The sequence below is a fragment of the Pongo abelii genome, chromosome 7 (genome assembly GCF_028885655.2).
Source record: "Pongo abelii isolate AG06213 chromosome 7, NHGRI_mPonAbe1-v2.0_pri, whole genome shotgun sequence".
NCBI lineage: Eukaryota > Metazoa > Chordata > Mammalia > Primates > Hominidae > Pongo > Pongo abelii.
The window spans coordinates 157,318,545-157,338,049 of record NC_071992.2 but is presented as its reverse complement, the minus strand read 5'-3'; the positions used below and the strand labels follow the sequence as shown (position 1 = coordinate 157,338,049).

The following is a 19,505-nucleotide window of genomic DNA, read 5'->3' as shown; positions in this document are numbered from 1 at the left end:
GTCACCACCACCCTGTGCTTACAGCACTCTCTCTCCTGCTCACCTGGTCCTGTGGCAGGTGTTCAGTCTGACTAAAAAATCCTTCCTATGGTAGGGTGGTGTGCTGTGGTGTGAAGACCCTGGCATCGTAGATGAGCGAGTGGGCTTGGTAACTCCTGTGCCTCTTCCTAGTCTATGACCCTGTCTTTAATCTTAGTGCTCTCATTTTTAAAAGAATTGTAATACCAAGTTTGCTTAAAAGATGTGAAAATTAGATGTAATCAGTATTTAGTGTGTAGAATATAATTGTAGGTTACTAATGAAGGTAGCTTTTATTTTGTAACTTTTGAGAGCCATAAGTTCCAAGATAGACTCAGTGTGCTTGGATTATTTGTACAGTCCATTAGTCGATGGCTCAGATTAAACTCCAGTCCGTTCTCATGGGAGTGTGTCAGATATGCTTGCTGGTGGATGTGCTCTTATCCTTCCCATCATGACAGTGGTCCTTTACAGTCTTGGTCTCTTAGTAATGGTGGAGGCTGGGGATTTTTTTTTATGTATTCTAGTTGATCTAGTTGCTTGTTTCCTCTGTTCTTTTCCTAGCTTGCTTGTGTTTTTCTGGAGCCCCTTTCTTCCCCGTGTTCCCTGGGGTCAGAGTTCACGCTGGTGAATGATGTGTTTTCAGTGGAGCGTAGAAGAGGTCACTTGAACTCTGGCTACTATTAGGAGCCTGAAAGTAAACCTAGAGACAAAGCCATCATCAAGAGTAGCATGTTAGAAATGAAACAACTGTCCTGGGGCATCACTGGACACAAATAAGCCTCTTGTTCTCCTCAGCCTTTGTTAAGCTATTGTTTTCAGAAGTTAGTGACTTCATAAACAAAGCCTCGGTCATTTTCACTGTTAAGTAAAATACTTGATTTTTGATTGGTTTATACAAGTGTACTACTAACAAAATTACCCACATTTAGGAAAGCTAGAACTGTAGAGTCTCAGTGTGTCTTATGTACGTTCGGAGAACAAAGGCACCAGGAGCCTAGTTACTAATTATCTTACTGCTAAAGTGGAATGTGTTCAGACAGCTAAATTTTTGAGATGACTTTGACTGTCTCACAGTTTGAATGGAAAAACTAAGTAGCTCTGCATTTTAAAAAGTTGCTAGTACAGATTGTAAGGGTGTTTTCTGTCTGTCTTCTTTAGTATGAGTTTATTACTCGCTTATGTTTTGAAACTAAGAAAGGAAATCATGCCTCTTGGATCCCTCAATATTCCCTAAGCTAATTTTAAAGAATGTGGCTACCTCAAATTCTTGATTTTATGTTTTCAAGAGAGTTTTTAAAATTTATACACTTACTGTGACAGTACCAACCAGGAAAAATATTTTACAACAAAAATATTTGGGTACCTATAGACATAGAGACATAGATAGATCAGGAATTTTTTTCCAGAAAGGATTTTTATTTCATCAAAGTAATTATTTTAACTCTAAGGTCATAAAGAATTAGGTTAGTAAAATGACAAAGGCATGACTTTGAAAACAAAAATGATTTGAGAAGCCATCTACAGACATGATCTGGGTCAGACTTGATTTGCAGCTTACTCGATTTTAGAATCGGTTGTCAGTTTTGTAAACAGAAGACTGCTGGATGAATTGAACAGAAGAGTGAGATTAGCATATTAATAAGTTACTGGCTACTGGCCTTCTTTTTCTCCTCCCTCTTTTCCCTCCCTCTTTCTCCTTCCCTGAATGAATCTAGGAACACAGACCCATGGGGTCACATTACTAGCTGGTTTCATTCTTTTCAGTAGCTTAATCTAGCCAGGATGGTCTGTGTTTCAGATTGCGGAAGCATGAGAAGATTCTGTAACTGAGAGGCATTCTTCAAGCTGCTGGAAAATATTACAGAAGGAACACCTTCCAAATTTTGCTTCAGGCTCTGAAAAAAGGAGCACACAGGGGAACCTTAGTCTTGCTTGTGGATGGAAGCAAATACTATCACAGCGAGGAACTGGGACTTTGTGTGCGGACTCCTGGCTTGATCTTTATAGGATTGGGTGTATGTTGTTGGAACTGGCAGGCCAAGAGGCCCTGAAACCAGCAGGTGCCATCTATATGGAGAAAAGCGGATGTAGTCCATTTCCAGTGTGTTGGGCCAAAGGTATAAATAACTTAAAAATATGTTCAGTTTTATTTGAATTCATGCTTTTGCACCGAAAAGGTAGATAAATGTTTTTCAGAATTTATTTCTATATATTTACAGTTAAATTTGAGGAAAAATGGAAATTGATTTGGTATGGGTTTACAGCTATTACATAAAACCGATTAGATGGCTTGTCAAATAGCAAATGAAAATATGTTTTATGGAAATGAATTTTAAGTGCATTAAGCTATCTTTTAATGCGCTGTCCTATGTCTCAATAGTTTTATTTTTTCTTTTAATTTAAGACATCTGTATTTATTCTGTAATATGGAAGTTTTTAAGGCATAAAGAGGAATTTTAACTTAAACAGGGTTGTAGGAAATAAGAGTAACACGTATTTTCTTATTTTAAAAATTAGTTTTCTTTACTCACTGTAAAGATTGTATATTCAATTTGAAACTCCATATTATTGTAAGGTGGGCTTAGGAATACCATACATAAACAATTTTCTTCTTTAATGTTAGGGTTTTTATTCACATAAAAATGTAAATATAAAATATAGCATTTTCATTGTAACATTCAAGACAGTATTTGGGAAACATATTTAGAAGTTAAAAATGCTATGTAATTGGTGCTTGACTAAAAGCAAATCAGCTGTTTTGCTTACAGTAGTAGAGAATATTTAAGTTAGGAAATAAAGTTCTTAAGAATATAATAAAAATATTTTGTTATTATTTCTAATATATTTAAATATCATGTTACTCCCTTAGGAAAGATTTTTAAAAGGAGGAAGCTGCCTGTTGTAAAAGGCTGCAGTTTTATAAGGAGAGGTATAGACTGATTCATTTTAATTTTTAGGGTAAGAATTTTAGTACCACTGGGTGCTAAACCAAGTTAGCACCGAACTACTGTTTCACCATTAAAATCACTTTTATTTAGTTGTTGCTGACATGTATTGATTCTTTCCTAAGCTTTTAAACATTTACAAAACATGTGATATTAGAACTATTTTAGTATTCACTTTGTTCACTTGATTATGTAATTAGATACTCAGAGTAAATATTTTGCTGAGTTAAATTTATACTCTTGGATTTTAAAGGGCTTTGGGAATGGGAACTTTTTAAAATTTTAGTTTCTGAGCATCAGAGATGTATAGTATAAGTGAGTGTGACTAATAGTGTTCAGAGCCAAAGAATTCTATACTTGTTGAAAATTTTGGTCTTTTCCTGAATTTGCTGGGGTTCGTTTGCATATTGCCACCTCCATTGTATGGTAACATTGTGTTTGCACTGATGATTAACAATAAGGCTCTGATTTCCTTCACAAAGCCTAAGCTGTATTCAAGATCTACACATCCAGTACCAACGGGATATTAAATTATCAGCTACTGGATTCTTTTTATTCAGTGTGACTTTAAAACTGTGAACTTTGGAAGAAAAGAGATTATAGTGTTTTTGCTCACCCCAAAGTGATTGATGGAAACAACTTATTTTTCAATTAAGTTTGCTGGCTGTCAGAGCAAATGAGTAAAACTATTTTTAACTGAAATATGCATTATGATAGAGGTTAGGGTTGGGTGAGAGAGAACAGAGCTCACATGGATAAAAGATGGGAAAAGGTAGGGATAGTGTTAAGGGTCAGAATCAGTTTCATATGTAGGGCTGCAGCAAGCCAGCTCCTCATATATATGGTTTTGCTTTCAAGTTGTTCAGAGGAGGTTCTGACAAAACCTAGGAGCTGTCATCCTGTTCCTTCTTGGTGCTGCACACACTGCTTCCATTGTGATTGCCCAGTGTGTAACTATCTTAGTAAACTTCGTCTCTCTCCCCTCATGTTACTCTTGTACCAGGACAGGAAGGCAGGAAACCTTGTTTTTATGCTGGTTAATTTTTATCTGTGTGATAAGGACAAAGATGTTGGTGTATAGGAATTGGCTGAATTGGTTATATTCAAGTATAAAAGTTACAGCTTGTAGATAAAGACACAGTAAAAAGCTCAAATCCAAAGAACATACAAATCTCTATCTGCAGTTAGACATTCTAAACCACACATTTGATTTTATCAGTCACATTAACCTCAAAAAGCACAGCAGTGTCCCAATTTAAGAAGACACATAAAATACCAGGACAAGCTAAAAATAATAGAGCAGACTATATTTGTATACCTTGAACTGAAACCTTTAAGGTATCCTTAAAGCATTCTGGGGTGTTTGAACCAAGCTCATTGTGCAGTTGAATTTGGTGTAAAGAATCCACCTTAGGTCCCATCCAGGGAAGATTATATTTTAAAGTATTAAAAAGGACTTTGTTTTAACATGGGTTCAACTACATCATGATTTTCTAGGTTTAAAGACAGTTTTGATTCAGAATATTGAATTAAATGTAAATGTTCACAGTGGTATTTTAGGTTGCAAGACTATCAAATGCAGAAAGCCCTGTTTGGGGAGTTGATTATATCAGTTTTTACATTATTTATTTCATGTTTTTGAAAGGCTAGGAAGGACTAAAAAGTGTCAGAGATTTGGTTGTTAAATCCTGATCTGATCTCTTGATTTCTCCAGCTTTGGGCCATTGTCCTGTTGCTCATTAATAGCACAATTATTTTGGCTTTTCAGTGCCTCAAACACCCCGAACTCTTCTCTCAGGCGTTTATACCTTCTGTTGCACCTTCCTAGAACCATCATCTCTGCATTCTCTGACTAGCCAACTCCTACTTAACCTTTTAGGTCTCAGCTTAAATGAGCTCCATGAGGAAGCAGGTGTCTTCATCTTTTGCTCACTGCCATATGCTTGGCACATACTAGGTGTTTGTTAAATATTTTTTGAATGAATCAGTGACTAGTGTGCACAGAAAAATACCTAAGAGTAGAATGCATGGTACTGACATTAAAATGCAAAAATTGCCATGGGAATCTCACTCCAGTGCTCTCATTCCTGTCAGTCTAAACCAAGTTTTCTCTAATGTTCCCTCCTATATCCTTTTCTTCTGGTCTTGTATAGCACTTACTGTGATTTGTCATTATATATTTTACTTTTTTGGATTTCTGTCTTCTATTAGACTGTAAACTTCACAGACATAATGTCAGTTTTTTTTCTTCTTGACAAATAGTTGACATAAATGATTATTACTTTAGTGAATGAATAAATTCTATATAGGGTTAGATTTGATTTTAAAAGGCTCTTTCAGGGCTAAAATCTTGTGATTAATACAGTGTTTTGTAGGTAAATCTAGTTTTAGGATCATTCAACTGTCAGAAATAAATCTTCCATGTCAAACTTTTGGCCATTCTAATTTCATTGAGTTTGTGTTTTCTTTTTTCTCTTAGAGCAAAAGTATTTACCCAGGGTTTAACATAGCACTCTGCGCATAGTGGGTGGCTAATATATGAATGAATGTTTTCCTTTTTCCTTTCCTTTTTCGTCTCCTCTCCCCTCCCCTCCCCTGCCCTCCCCTCCCCTCCCCTGCCCTGCCCTCCCCTCCCCTGCCCTGCCCTCCCCTCCCCTCTCCTGTCCTTTCCTGTCCTTTCCTGGCAGTCTTGCTCTGTCGCCCAGGCTGGTTCAAGCAATTCTCCTGCCTCAGCCTCCCAAGTAGCTGGGATTACAAACGTGCACCACCAAGCCTGGCTAATTGTTGTATTTTCAATAGAGACAGGGTTTCACCATGTTGACCAGGCTGGTCTCGAACTCCTGACCTCAAGTAATCCACCCGCCTCGGCCTCCCAAAGTGCTAGGATTACAGGTGTGAGCCATCACGCCTGGCCAATTTTACAGTTTCTTTCTGCTTTACCTCAAATCATGGCATTTTAAAAGACAGCTGTGCTTCTTATAGTAATAGCTAAAACTTATTCAGAAATACTACGTGCCATGCTGTGTTATGAGCATTAAACATGCACAAAAAACGTACGTTATCCCATTCTTACAAATGTTTGTAAGCTCTCTGAGATAGGAAATATCATTATCTCCATTTTCCAGATGAGATAATTGAGGTACTGAGAGATTAAATAACTTGGGAATTGTTGCTTAGCTAATATAAAAGGCAGAGTAAGATTCTGAACAGTGGGAATCTAACTGCAGTGCCTATATTCTTAATATGCCATACACGCCCAAATAGAAAAATGGTAGGATCGTAATGGAATTGTCTTTTTTGTGTAATTTTTGCATTTTGATATATGTACCATGTCTTCTACTCTCAGATGTTTGTGTACTATTCGTTCATTCATTCCACAGATATTTAATGAGAACCAAGTATATGCCAAGCCCAATGTACTTGGCATATGCCAGTGAGTCAAAGATACCTACTCCCTCATGTAGTTATTCTTCCAAGTGAGGGGAAACAGTGAATGATAAAAATAATAAGTAAATAAATTGGTTAGTGTGATAGAAGGTGTTAAGTGTTACAGTGAAGGTGAGGTCAGATGACAATCTTATATAGAATGTCTAGGTGTAGACTGCATTGAAAAGGTGCATTTTATTGAAGACCTGAAGGAAATATGGGAGTTAGCCAAGTGGATACTTGGGAAAAGAAAGTTCCAAGTTGATTGTATAGGTAGAGCAAAGGCTCTTGCTGGGAGAATGGCATTGTGGCCGGAACAGAGTGAATACGGGGTTATGGCTATTTTTCCAATTCTTCGTGCCTACGAGGTGGTGGTTTAACCAGAGACACAGGCATGGGTTAAAAGTGAGGCCCACTAGAAACAAGCCACAGTTTGCCGGTCTGTTCTAATCCACATTCCTTAAAAATAGCTCCATGAGAGGAGTGAATTGGCCTTTAAATATCCTCCTGTGGGAAACACATGCCTCATTCTGGTTCTCTCAACAGATGTCTTAACAGAAAGACTGGTGAACTCTCCCTTTTCATTTCTATTTTTGAATATTAGTAACATCAACTCATCCACAAACATAAGGCAGTGGGTATTAAACTTTTTCTCATATTCTTTTTCTGGTCCTCATTATTAGTATTTGGGGAAGAGACTGCTAGTTTTTCCCAATTTTTTCCTCTTTGTATATAATTTTAGAGCTGTCAGTGGATAGGTTTCTTTTTTGTTTGTTGGTTTGTTTTTTGAGACCGAGTTTTGCTCTTGTCACCAGGCTGGAGTGCAGTGGCGTGATCTTGGCTCCCTGCAACCTCCGCCTCCCAGGTTCAAGTGATTCTCCTGCCTCAGCCTCCCGAGTAGCTGGGATTACAGGAACCCACCACCACACCCTGCAAATTTTTTTATTTTTATTTTTAGTAGAGACGGGTTTTATCATGTTGGCCAGGCTGGTCTCAACCTCCTGACCTCAGGTGATCTGCCTGCCTTGGCCTCCCAAAGTGCTGGGATTACAGGCGTGAGCCACTGCACCTGGCCTGGATATGGGGTTTTTGCCCAAATAGGACCTTCTAAGTGAAGGAGAATAACAGCATGCCCCATATTATGCTTATTGACCGGGTCTTCCATGTGTTTAGCATTCCCACTCCCAGCCTCCTAAGTGTCCTGGTTTGGGCAATAAATTATATGGGAACCCTAAAGTGTGTCCTCCTTTGATCACCCTATGTATGTATGTATGTGTGTACCTATGTATGTATGTGGCATGGTCTCGCTGTGTCATCCAGGCTGATCTCAAACTCCTAGGCTCAAGCAATCCTCCCACCTCGGCCTCACAAAGTCTGGGATTACAGGTACGTGCCACCACACCCAGCCCGATCACACAATTTAAAATGGACTCATCGTCCTGCCATCACTGTACCCCCATCCCTGTTCTCTGTCTTGTCTTTCTATTTGCTCTTAACCACTATCTAACTTACCTGACAGTTTATTTATTTACTTCTTTGGTTTAGCTGCTGTCCCTCAGTGAAATGTACACCCCATGAGACAAGGGAATCCTATCTGTCCTGCTCATTGCTGCATTCCCAGTGCCTAAGACGTAGTAGACATTTTTTTTTTTTTTGAGGTGGAGTTTTGCTCTTGTTGCCCAGGCTGGAGTGCAATGGCGTGATCTCGGCTCACTGCAACCTCTGCCTCCCGGGTTCAAGCGATTCTCCTGCCTCAGCCTCCCGAGTAGCTGGGATTACAGGCATGCACCACTATGCCTGGCTAATTTTGTATTTTTAGTAGAGATAAGACCTCCATGTTGGTCAGGTTGTTCTCAAACTCCCAACCTCATGTGATCCACCCACCTCGGCCTCTCAGAATGCTGGGATTATAGATGTGAGCCACCGCTCCTGGCTGGTAGACTCTTAACTTTAAATGGATGAATGAATTAAATCTTGTCTTCTGGGAGCAACAGAGGTTTCAGTCAGAAGCAAATGAGAGAGTGATGGAGATTTTTGTGGAAATTAAAAAAACACTTGTTCTACGAAGAAGGGAACATCAGACACTGGGATTTACTTGAGGTTGGAGGGAGGAAGGAGAGAAGCAAAAAAAAAATAACTCGTGGGTACTAGGCTTCATACCTGGATGGTGAAATAATCTGTACAACAAACCCTCATGATACAAGTTTACCTTTATAACAAACCTTCATGTGTACCCCTGAACCTAAAATAAAAGATTAAAAAAAAAAACCCAAAACTTGGTTCTTTAAGGGTTAGTGATGCTGATTTTTGTAAAGTGTTCACAAATCTTTGATTTCAGATTCATCTACAGTTTAAACTGCAAGGAATTTATTGTAAATTCATTGGTTTTCTGTATTTTTTTTTAACAGTTTTCAGTTAGAGAAAAATCTAAGTTTAAAACAGTTATCCTGAATATTTTAATTTTGCATTTGAACATTATTTGCATACATTTTTATAATGTCATTGATTTGTAGCTCACATAATTTTAGAATTGGATTTAGGTGTATATTAACTTCTTTACGTAGAAAAGTAAACTAAAATACATTTGTATTTTTATTTTATATTATACCTTTCTTTCTTAAAAATTGTATAAAATGAGTCATATTTTAAGTGTTTTATAGAAAGTTTGATGTTGAACCCAATGATTAGTAAATTTTTTCTTTGACTAAAGCAGTAATGAAATCTTTGGTTCATTTGGTGATACCTTTGGTTGATTTTCCACGTTCTTATTCTCATAGATTTTGGTTATTTCTTTGTTACTGATTACAGTGTTCAATTGAATTTGTAGGCTTGTGGATAGGAAGTCTCAGCAGTTTATAAGTTGAATTAATATATTTTCCTTTTTTAAATATTGGGGCTGTGTTGAATCTATGGATTGATTTGGGAGAATTGACTTATGAACAATATTGAACAGTACAGTAATGAACATTGTATATCCAGTTATTTAAGTCTTGCTTAATTTTTCTAAGCAATGTGTAATAGATCTTAATGTGGTGGTCTTGGTGTTTTTTGATGATATTGTAAATAATAATTTTTGGCTTTTAAGTTTAATTTTCTGGCCGGGCTCAGTGGCTCACACCTGTAATCCCAGCACTTTGGGAGGCTGAGGTGGGCAGATCACGTAAGGCCAGGAGTTCGAGACCAGCCTGGCCAACATGGTGAAACCCTGTCTTTACTAAAAATACAAAAATTAGCTGGGTGTGGTGGCATGTACTTGTAGACCTAGCTACTCAGGAGGTTGAGGCACAAGAATCACTTGAACCTGGGCGGTTGAGGTTGCAATGAGCAAAGATTGCACCATTGCACTCCAGCCTGGGCAACAGAGTGAGACTCTGTCAAAAAAAAAAAAAAAAAAAAAAGTTTAATTTTACAATTCTTGGCCTAGTGTATAGAAATAGATTGTCCTATTAGTTTATCTTGTGGCCTTATTATAAATTCGCTTATTAGTTCTGGTGATCTGAGTATAGAAAATCAAAATAAATCTGTTAATGTGTTACTGGCAAATAAAAATTGTTTTCTTTTCTGACCTTTATATCTTCATCTATGTCTTTGCCTTGACCGGGACCTCTATTATAGTGTTGAGAAATGGTGAGAGGAGACAGATTTCCCCTTTTTTCGCCCTTAGGGAGAACATGTTCAGTGTTAAGTTTGTTAACTCTAGTTTTGTCTGTTTTGTTTTTGTGGATATCCTTTTTCTTTTTTTTGAGACGGAGTCTTGCTCTGTCGCCCAGGCTGGAGTGCAGTGGCACGATCTCGGCTCACTGCAACCTCCGCCTCCCAGGTTCAAGCTATTCTCCTGCCTCAGCCTCCTGAGTAACTGGGACTACCAAGCTCGGCTAATTTTTGTATTTTTAGTATAGACGGAGTTTCACCATACTGGCCAGGCTGGTCTCGAACTCCTGACATTGTGATCCGCCCGCCTTGGCCTCCCAAAGTGTTGGGATTACAGGCGTGAGGCACTGCGCTCAGCCGATATCCTTCTGCAAATTGAAAAATGTTCCTTTTAATTCTTAGGTTTCTGAGAGGTTTTTTTCTTTTTTTTATTATTATGAGAGGGTGTTGATTTTTGTCTAATGCTTTTTCTGCATCTATTCAGTTGCTCATATGAGTTTTTCTGTTTTAATTTTTACAATGTGATGAATTATAGTGTTTAAAATTTGTATTTATCTTTATTTTTTGAGAAATGAGGTCTTGCTGTTAATATGTTCCCCAGGCTGATCTCAAGCTCCTGGGCTCAAGAAGTCCTGCTGCCTCAGCCTCCTGAGTACCTGGGATTACAGGCACAAGCCACTGTACTCAACTGTGAATTTTTTTTTAGTGTTAAAACAACCTGCATTGCTGAGGTAAATCCCACTTGATCATGACATATTATCCTGATTTTTTGTTTTTTTTTTTTCTTTTATAGAGACAGAGTGTTACTCTGTTGTCCAGGCTAGAATGCAGTGTCATGATCATAGCTCACTGTATCCTTGAAGTCCTGGGCTCAAGCAGTCCTCCTGCCTCAGCCTCCTGAGTAGCTGGGACTACAGGTGCGTGCCACCACACCTGGCTAATTTTTAAATTTTAATCATTTTTTTGTAGAGCCAAGGTCTCGTTTTGTTGCCTAGGCTGTTCTTGAACTTCTTGCCTCAGAAGATCCTCCTGCCTCAGGCTCCCAAAGTGCTTGTATTATAGGCATGAGCCACCGCGCCTGGCCTATTCTATTTTGATATAGCTAAATTTGATAATACTTTGTGCAGATTATTTGTATTTATGTTTATGAGGGATATCTGTTTGTAATTTTTTTCCTTGTAATCGTTTTATCAGGTTTTGATATCAAGGTACTGGTGTTCTAATAAAATAAGTTGGAAAATGTTCCCTTTTTATGTTTATGTATATGATTAATTATGTACAGTTTAAGAAAAACATTAATCTATAGTGATAGTAATAGTGGCCCTTTCGGTGGGGTAGTATTAATCAGAAAAGGACATGAAGACAAAACGTTGATGGATGTTCTGTGTCTTGGTCTAGGGTGGTAGTCATAAGGGTGGAGATAAATGTACACACATGTGTATGTATATGTATTTTAAAAGTCATTGAGCTGTTCACTTTAAGATTTGTGTATTTTATAAATTACACTATTAAAATCAGACTATAAATGTGTCTCCCACTTAACATTGCATTTCTGAAAATCAAGCATTTTTCTATTTTGCAAAGGGAAAATTATATACATCAGCAGAAAACATTAAACCAGTTTCTCAAAAAAACAGTGAAAAGACTAGATGTGAACAAAATCTAAAATGTAAGATTGAAAAGATTTAAAACATGGTTTCCTGATTACCAGACAATATGGTTAACAGTTGTTTGTATGTGGAAAATGTGCCGGCTTTTCACTAAGTATTACAATGTATGATAAAGCAATATACCATGAAATAAAATTGCCAGAAAAAAAGGCAGACAAAAACCTACAATAAAAAAGAAAGTGCTGGGTGCTGTGGCTCATGCCTGTAATCCCAGTGCTTTGGGAGGCTGAGGTGGGTGGATTGCTTGAGCTCAGGAGTTTGAGACCAGCCTGAGCAATATGGCAAGACTCCGGCTTTACAAAAAATACAAAAAAAAAAAAAATTTAGCTGGGCATAGTGCTGCGACACTTGTAGTTCCAGCTACTTGGAAGCCTGAGGTGGGAGAATTGCTTGAGCCAAGGAGGTTGAGGCTGCGGTGAGCTGTGATCATCCCACTGCACTCCAGCCTGGGCGACAGAGCAAGACCCTGTCTCAAACAAACCTGTAATTATGAAGTGAGATTTGAGGCCTTTAGAAAGTTGGGGAAGGAGGTGAAGAGCTTGAAGCAGTCCTTGTAATTGGTCAGGGAATGTGGCAGATGGTTTTGGAGAGAATGGGGCAATTCAGGCCAAGAAGTTATTGAGATGTCCAGTCACTTCATGTGACTATAGAGCTGGGAAGATTTCATGACGTTCTTTCAGTGATTGATGATTTAGAGTAGGAAAATGGGAAACTAGAGCTTTGTTTACATCCCCATTGGTTGTATTCTTAATTTCTCTGTTTGGGGTTATAGGAAGTATTAGGGTATCTGTAGAAGAAAGACTTCTATAGCAGTCACTTTCTTCAAGGGTTAGAGTCCCTTAATATTCTGATTTTTGGCCTCCTTTTCAAACTGTGATTATGAGACCCTACAAATTAAGTCCTACAAATTTTACTTGGATTGTAACTTGAGACTTTTCCATACATACTTTTGTTAAAAATTATGTATGAAGTTTTGAAGATATAAATTTATATTGGCCAAAAACTGTTATATTGAGAGATGTGTGTAGTCTTTCATATAAAAAAAAAGGCAAGGGAAAAATCCAGAACCTTGTTAACTAGGGAGGGAGATGTTCTGTGGGTGATGTTAGAGTGTTGTATTTCCTTCAAGGTCTGTTTTGTTACCTCCCCCACTCTTTTATTTTTCTAAGAAACAAAATACTGTCAGAATATCATATATGTTAATACTGTTTTTTGACTGTGAAAATCTTACTGTTTTGTAAAATTGGCAGAATCAATGAGATGGTAACAGCCCCTGACTATTGTATATTATTATTTTAACTTTTATGTAACTTCATAATGGAGTTGTATACTCATGGTAGATTTTCAGTTTAGAAAAAAACCCATTTTTTTTTTTTTTAATAGGACAAGCTTTAGGAGAAATTTTTAAAGGAACGTTTGTGTCTAATTTGGTTATTGGATTATGAACACATTTCAAATATACCAGATGTTACCATAGTAAGGATAGTTATCTTTTGTTTCCTTTTTTGACAAGCATTCATAAAGATATGAGGGGTAACAGGAAAGATGTTGATTAGAACTAAGTAATGATCCATGGGAGGGTCTCAGTGGATTTCTGTTTAAAGAATATTCCTACTTTGAACTCCCCTTTTCTTGGCCTTAGAAAATTCAGTTCATCCTTCTTTAACAACTGTTATTGTCTGTTGAATGCTAACTTTGTTTCATATATCTTGGTAAACACTTTATATTTATTATTTCAACTCCCACTTTACAGATACGGAACCTGTGGTGACTTAAGAGTTGTATAATTGTGAGAGCTAAGCACAGTCCTTGTTATTAAATGACAGGTACTGCTCCCCTTCAAGATCTTGTTCAGATGTCACCATCTATGAAGCTTTTCTTGATAATGTGCTAGTTCTGTAAAATTTCTGATCTTCTCCAGTTGTAGGCTCAAATATTAGATTGGGCTTGCTTCTTTAAAATTTTATTTTGGGGATTTAGGTGAAGTTTTAGCTGTCCTGTAATCTATAGGGTCTTGCTCATGGAAAGTACATAATGGCTCAAGGTAGAGATAATTTAGTCTTGAAATTCTGAGGGATATACTTAACCACTTAAAGTCTTCAAAGCCATAAGAGTTGAAATGCTGTTGTAATAAATTATCTATTGTCCTTACTGTGGGTTGTCTGCGTATAGTTTCACCCCTCCCCTTCCCTTCCCCTTCCCCTTCCCTTCCAACAGAGTCTCGCTGTGTTGCCCAGGCTGGAGTGCAGTGGCGCCATCTCGACTCACTGCAACCTCTGCCTCCTGCCTCAGCCTCCCAAGTAGCTGGGATTACAGGCACATGTCACCAAACCCAGATCGTTTTTGTATTTTTAGTAGAGACAGGGTTTCACCATGTTGGCCAGGCTGGTCTCAAACTCCTGACATTCCAGAGTGCTGGGATTACAGGCGTGAGCCACTGTGCCCGGCCCAGTTTCATGTATTTTATTATGGAAAAATTCTGGTAAAACATGGTATGTTGAATGCATTCTTATACTCAAAATTGAGAATTAAGTGAAATTTGGCATGTTTTCTGTCTCCTTGGCTTCTGGAATCCTGGCAAGAGACTGAAATGTTCTTTTCTGTGGAAACTGATCTTAGCAAAAGGCTCGATTTGGACATCAGGAGAATTGGCCCCTTCTGAAGGGCTGTGATATGGTTTGGCTGTGTCCCCACCCAAATCTTATCTTGAATTCCCACAGGCACAGTGGACTTAGCATCATTCTTAAGGGCCCTAGGATTTTCAGAATGGGAAATGAGTGTTGGCTTCAACTTAAAATCACCAGCTGCATTAGCCCCTAATGAGAGTCAGCCTGTCCTCTGAAGCTTTGAAGCCAAGCATTGACTTCACCTCTAGCTGTCAAAGTCCTAGATGGCATCTTCTAATAAAAGACTCTTTCTTCTTCATTGTGTCATTTAGTGTAGCCACATTAATCAGTGATCTTAGCTAGATCTTTTGGACAACTTGGTGCAGCTTCTCCACCAGTACTTGCTGCTTCATCTTGTACTTTTATGCTATGGAGATGACTTTTTTCCTTCAACCTTGTGAGCCAGCCTCTGCTAGCTTCAGACTTTTCTTCTGTAGCTTCCTTACCTCAATTTATAGAACTGAACATGGGCTTGCTCTGGATTAGTCTTTGGCTTAAGGGAATGTTGTGACTGGTTTGATCTATCCAGACCACCAAAACCTTCTCAGTTTCAGCAATAAGGCTGTTCTGCTTTCTTATCATTTGTGTGTTCAGTGGAGTAGCATTTGTATTTCCTTCAGTAACTTTTCCTTTGCATTCACAACTTGGCTTTTTGGCACAAGAAGCCTAGCTTTTGGCTTGTTTCAGCTTTCGACATGCTTTCTTCACTAGGCTTAATCATTTCTAGCTTTTGATTTAAAGTGAGAGGAATGGGACTGTTCGTTTCACTTGAACACTTAGAGGCCATTGTAGGGTTATTAATTGGCCTAATTTCAGTATTATTGTGTCTCGGAATAGGGAGGCCTTAGGAGAAGTAGGAGAGATGAGGCAGCAGTGGGTTGGTGGAGCAGTTAGAACACACACGTATCAACTAAGCTCACTATCTTACGTGGGTGCCATTTGTGGCACCCCAAGACAGTTACAATAGAAATATCAAATATCATGAATCAGCATCACAGAAATAATAATAATGACAAAGTTGGAAATAATTGTGAGCATTACCAAAATGTAGCACATTTGGTAAAGTGGGCATGTGCTGTTGGGAAAATGATGCCCATAGACTCGCTCGATGCAGTTGCCACAAACCCTTTAATTTGTTTTTTGTTGTTGTTTTTTTGTTTTAAAAAAAGGCAGTTGGATGGATTATCAGTTTCTATGATTGTTGGGGAAGGCAAATTATACAGGGCTAGGGAAGAAGGTACAAATTGAGTATCCCTGATCTGAAAATCTGAAATTTGATATGCTCCCAAATACTCAGCTTTTTTTGAACACCAATATGATGTTCAAAGGAAACTTGTTGGAGCATTGCAGATTTTGTATTTTCTGATTTGGGATGTTCAACCAGTGAGTATAATGCAAATATTCCAAAATCTGAAAAAATATGAAATCTGAAACTCTTCTGGTCCTAAACATTTAGGTAAGGGATACTCACTCATAGTAGAGAAGAAGGCAGAAAGGACCAGAGTGGTTATTCAACAGTTTAGTAGATTGAACCAGCACAAGATAAAGCAAGCATGTGTTGGAATGTCTAATATAAATTTTTTCGCTAGGACCAGTTGGAATATCCGATTGCGTCCTCTTCATTTGGTAAATCAGTTTGAGCATCTGTCTTCACAGTACTGAAAATAGTGGAAACAGTGAGATCTGCTTGTTGTGTCTTCACTGGTATTCTTAGTGTAGGCTTCAATCTTAATAAGAGTTTCTTAACACATTGTGTCAGGTAACTCATTTCATTGATTTACTTGTTATTGGTATGTAAATATTGTACTTATTTTTGAGATATATGTGATACCTGTATACAATATGTGATGATCAAATCAGGGTAATTAGGATATCATCTCAAACACTTTTCTTTCCTTTGTGTTGGGAACATTACAATTCTCATTTTAAAATATACAATAAATTATTAACTGTGATTTTCTTGCTGTACTATTGAATACTAGAACTTATTCCTTCTAACTATATTTTTGTACCCCTTAACCTACTTCTCTTTATCCCCTGCACCCTTTCCCTTCCCAGCCTCTGGTAACCACCACTGTACTCTATACTTCCATGGGATTCACTTTTTTTTAGCTCCTAACTGTGAGTGAGAACATGCCATATTTGTCTTTCTGTGCCTGGCCTATTTCACTTAAGGTAATGACCTCTGGTTCCATTCATGTTGCTGCAGCTGACAAGATTTCATTCTTCTGTTGCTGAATAATATTCCATTGTGTATACATACCACATTGTCCATGTGGATTCCATATCTTGGCTGTTGTGAATAGTGCTGTAATAAGAATGGGGATGCAGATATCACTTCAATATACTGATTTCCTTTTTTTTAAAAATATGTATTCAGTATTGGGATTGCTGGATCATATATTCTATTTTTGTTTTTTTATAATGGCTATACTACTTTACATTCCTACCAACAGAGTGTGGAAGCATTCCTCTTTCTCTGCATCCTTGCCAGCACTTGTTATTTTTTGTCTTTTTTATAATAGGTATTATAACTGAGGTGAGATGGTATCTCATTGTGGTTTTAATTTGTATTTTCCTGATGATAGTGGTGTTGAGCATTTTTTCCATATACCTGTTGGCCTTTTGTTCTCTTCTATTGAGAAATGTCTATTCAGATCTTGTGTCCATTTTTAAAACAGGATTATTTATCCTTTTGAGGTTTTTTTTTTTTTTTTAGAGACAGGATCTGGTATGTTGTGTCTTCGTTCTCATTGGTTTCAAATAACTTACTTATTTCTGCCTTCATTTCTTATTTACCCAATAGTCATTCAGGAGGAGCAAGTCGTTCAGTTTCCATGTAGTTGTGCAGTTTTAAGTTTTCTTAATCCTGAGTTCCAGTTTGATTGCACTGTGGTCTGAGAGACTGTTATGATTTCCATTCTTTTGCATTTGCTGAGGAGTGTTTTACTTTCAATTATGTCGTCAATTTTAGGATAAGTGTGATGTGGTCTGAGAAGAATGTATATTCTGTTGATTGGGGTGGAGAGTTCTGTAGATGTCTGTTAGGTCTGCTTGGTCCAGAGCTGAGTTCAAGTCTTGAATATCCTTGTTGATCTTCTGTCTTGTTCATCTGTCTAATATTGACAGTGTGGTGTTAAAATCTCCCGCTATTATTGTGTGGAAGTCTAAGTCTCTTTGTAGGTCTCTAAGAACTTTATGAATCTGGGTGCTTCTGTATTGGGTGTATATATTTAGGATAGTTAGCTCTTCTTGTTGCATTGATCTCTTTACCATTATATAATGCCCTTCTTTGTCTTTTTTGATCTTTGTTGGTTTAAAGTCTGTTTTATCAGAGACTAGGATTGCAACCTCTGCTTTTTTTTGCATTCCATTTGCTTGGTAAATATTCCCCCAACCCTTTATTTTGAGCCTGTGTGTGTCTTTGCACATGACATGGGTCTCCCAAATACAGCACAGCGATGAATCTTGACTCTTTATCCAGTTTGCCAGTCTGTGTCTTTTAATTGGGACAGTTAGCCCATTTACATTTAAGGTTAATCTGGGACACAGCTAAAGCAGTGTTTAGAGGGAAATTTATAGCACTAAATGTCCATAAGAGAAAGCAGGAAATATCTAAAATCAACACCCTAGCATGACAATTAAAAGAACTAGAGAAGGAAGAGCAAACACATTCAAATGCTAGCAGAAGGCAAGAAATAACTAAGATTAGAGCAGAACTGAAGGAGATAGAGATACAAAAAACCCTTCAAAAATCAATGAATCCAGGAGCTGGTTTTTTGAAAAGATTAACAAAATAGACCGCTAGCCAGACGAATAAAGAAGAAAAGAGAGAAGAATCAAAGAGACACAATAAAAAATGATAAAGGGGATATCACCGCTGATCCCACAGAAATACAAACTACCATCAGAAAATACTGTAAATACCTCTGTGCAAATAAACTAGAAAATCTAGAAGAAATGGATACATTCCTGGACACATAGACTCTCCCAAGACTAAACCAGGAAGAAGTCGAATCCCTGAATAGACCAATAAGTTCTGAAATTGAGGCAGTAATTAATAGCCTACCAACCCAAAAAAAGCCCAGGACCAGACAGATTCACAGCTGAATTCTACCAGAGGTACAAAGAAGAGCTGGTACAATTCCTTTTGAAACTATTCCAAACAATAGAAAAAGAGGGACTCCTCCCTAACTCATTTTACGAGGCCAGCATCATCCTGATACCAAAATCTGGCAGACACACAAGAAAAAAAGAAAATTTCAGGTCCATATGCCTGATGAACACCGATGCAAAAATCTTCAGTAAAATGCTGGCAAACCGAATCCAGCAGCACATGAAAAAGCTTATCCACCACGATCAAGTCGACTTCATCCCTCGGATGCAAGGCTTGTTCAACATACGCAAATCAGTAAACATAATCCATCACATAAACAGAACCAATGACAAAAACCACGATTATCAATAGATTCAGAAAAGACCTTCAATAAAATTCAACACCCCTTCATGCTAAAAACTCTCAATAAAGTACGTATTGATGGAACGTATCTCAAAATAATAAGAGCTATTTATGACAAACCCACAGCTAATATCATACTGAATGGGCAAAAGCTGGATGCATTCCCTTTGAAAACTGGCACAAGACAAGGATGCCCTCTCTCACCACTCCTATTCAACATAGTATTAGAAGTTCTGGCCAGGGCAGTCAGGCTAGAGAAAGAAAGAAAAGATATTCAGATAGGAAGAGAGGAAGTCAAATTGTCTCTGTTTGCAGATGACATGATTGTATATTTAGAAAACCCCATCATCTTAGCCCAAAATCTCCTTAAGCTGATAAGCAACTTCAGCAAAATCTCAGGATACAAAATCAATGTGCAAAAATTACTAGCATTCCTATACACCAATAATAGAGAGCCAAATCATGAGTGAACTCCCATTCACAATTGCTATAAAAAGGATAAAATACCTAGGAATACAACTTACAAGGGATGTGAAGGACCTCTTCAAGGAGAACTACAAACCACTGCTCAAGGAAATAAGAGAGGGCACAAACAAATGGAAAAACGTTCCATGCTCATGGGTAGGAAGAATCAATATTGTGAAAATGGCCATACTGCCCAAAGTAA

The 19,505-nt window shown here is 37.8% G+C and overlaps 1 protein-coding gene and 1 long non-coding RNA gene across 30 annotated transcripts in view; one reads left to right on the top strand and one right to left on the bottom strand.

Annotated features, from left to right (window-relative positions):
• Positions 1-19,505, top strand: part of PTK2 (protein tyrosine kinase 2) — a 341,630-nt gene that overhangs the window by 80,055 nt on the left and 242,070 nt on the right. For 3 of the 29 annotated variants that reach the window (XM_054518889.2, XM_054518886.2, XM_063726850.1), the window contains one exon: positions 1,820-2,138. The exons of the other annotated variants lie outside the window; for them this stretch is intronic. In XM_054518889.2, the coding sequence (XP_054374864.1) occupies positions 2,039-2,138 (100 nt within the window). In that variant the 5' untranslated portion in view covers positions 1,820-2,038. Of the gene's footprint in view, positions 1-1,819; positions 2,139-19,505 lie in introns of those variants that run through there. 29 annotated transcript variants of the gene reach the window in all.
• The window catches only part of LOC129047562 (uncharacterized), a 40,429-nt gene that overhangs the window by 11,569 nt on the left and 9,355 nt on the right, over positions 1-19,505 (bottom strand). The gene's annotated exons all lie outside the window — the stretch shown is intronic.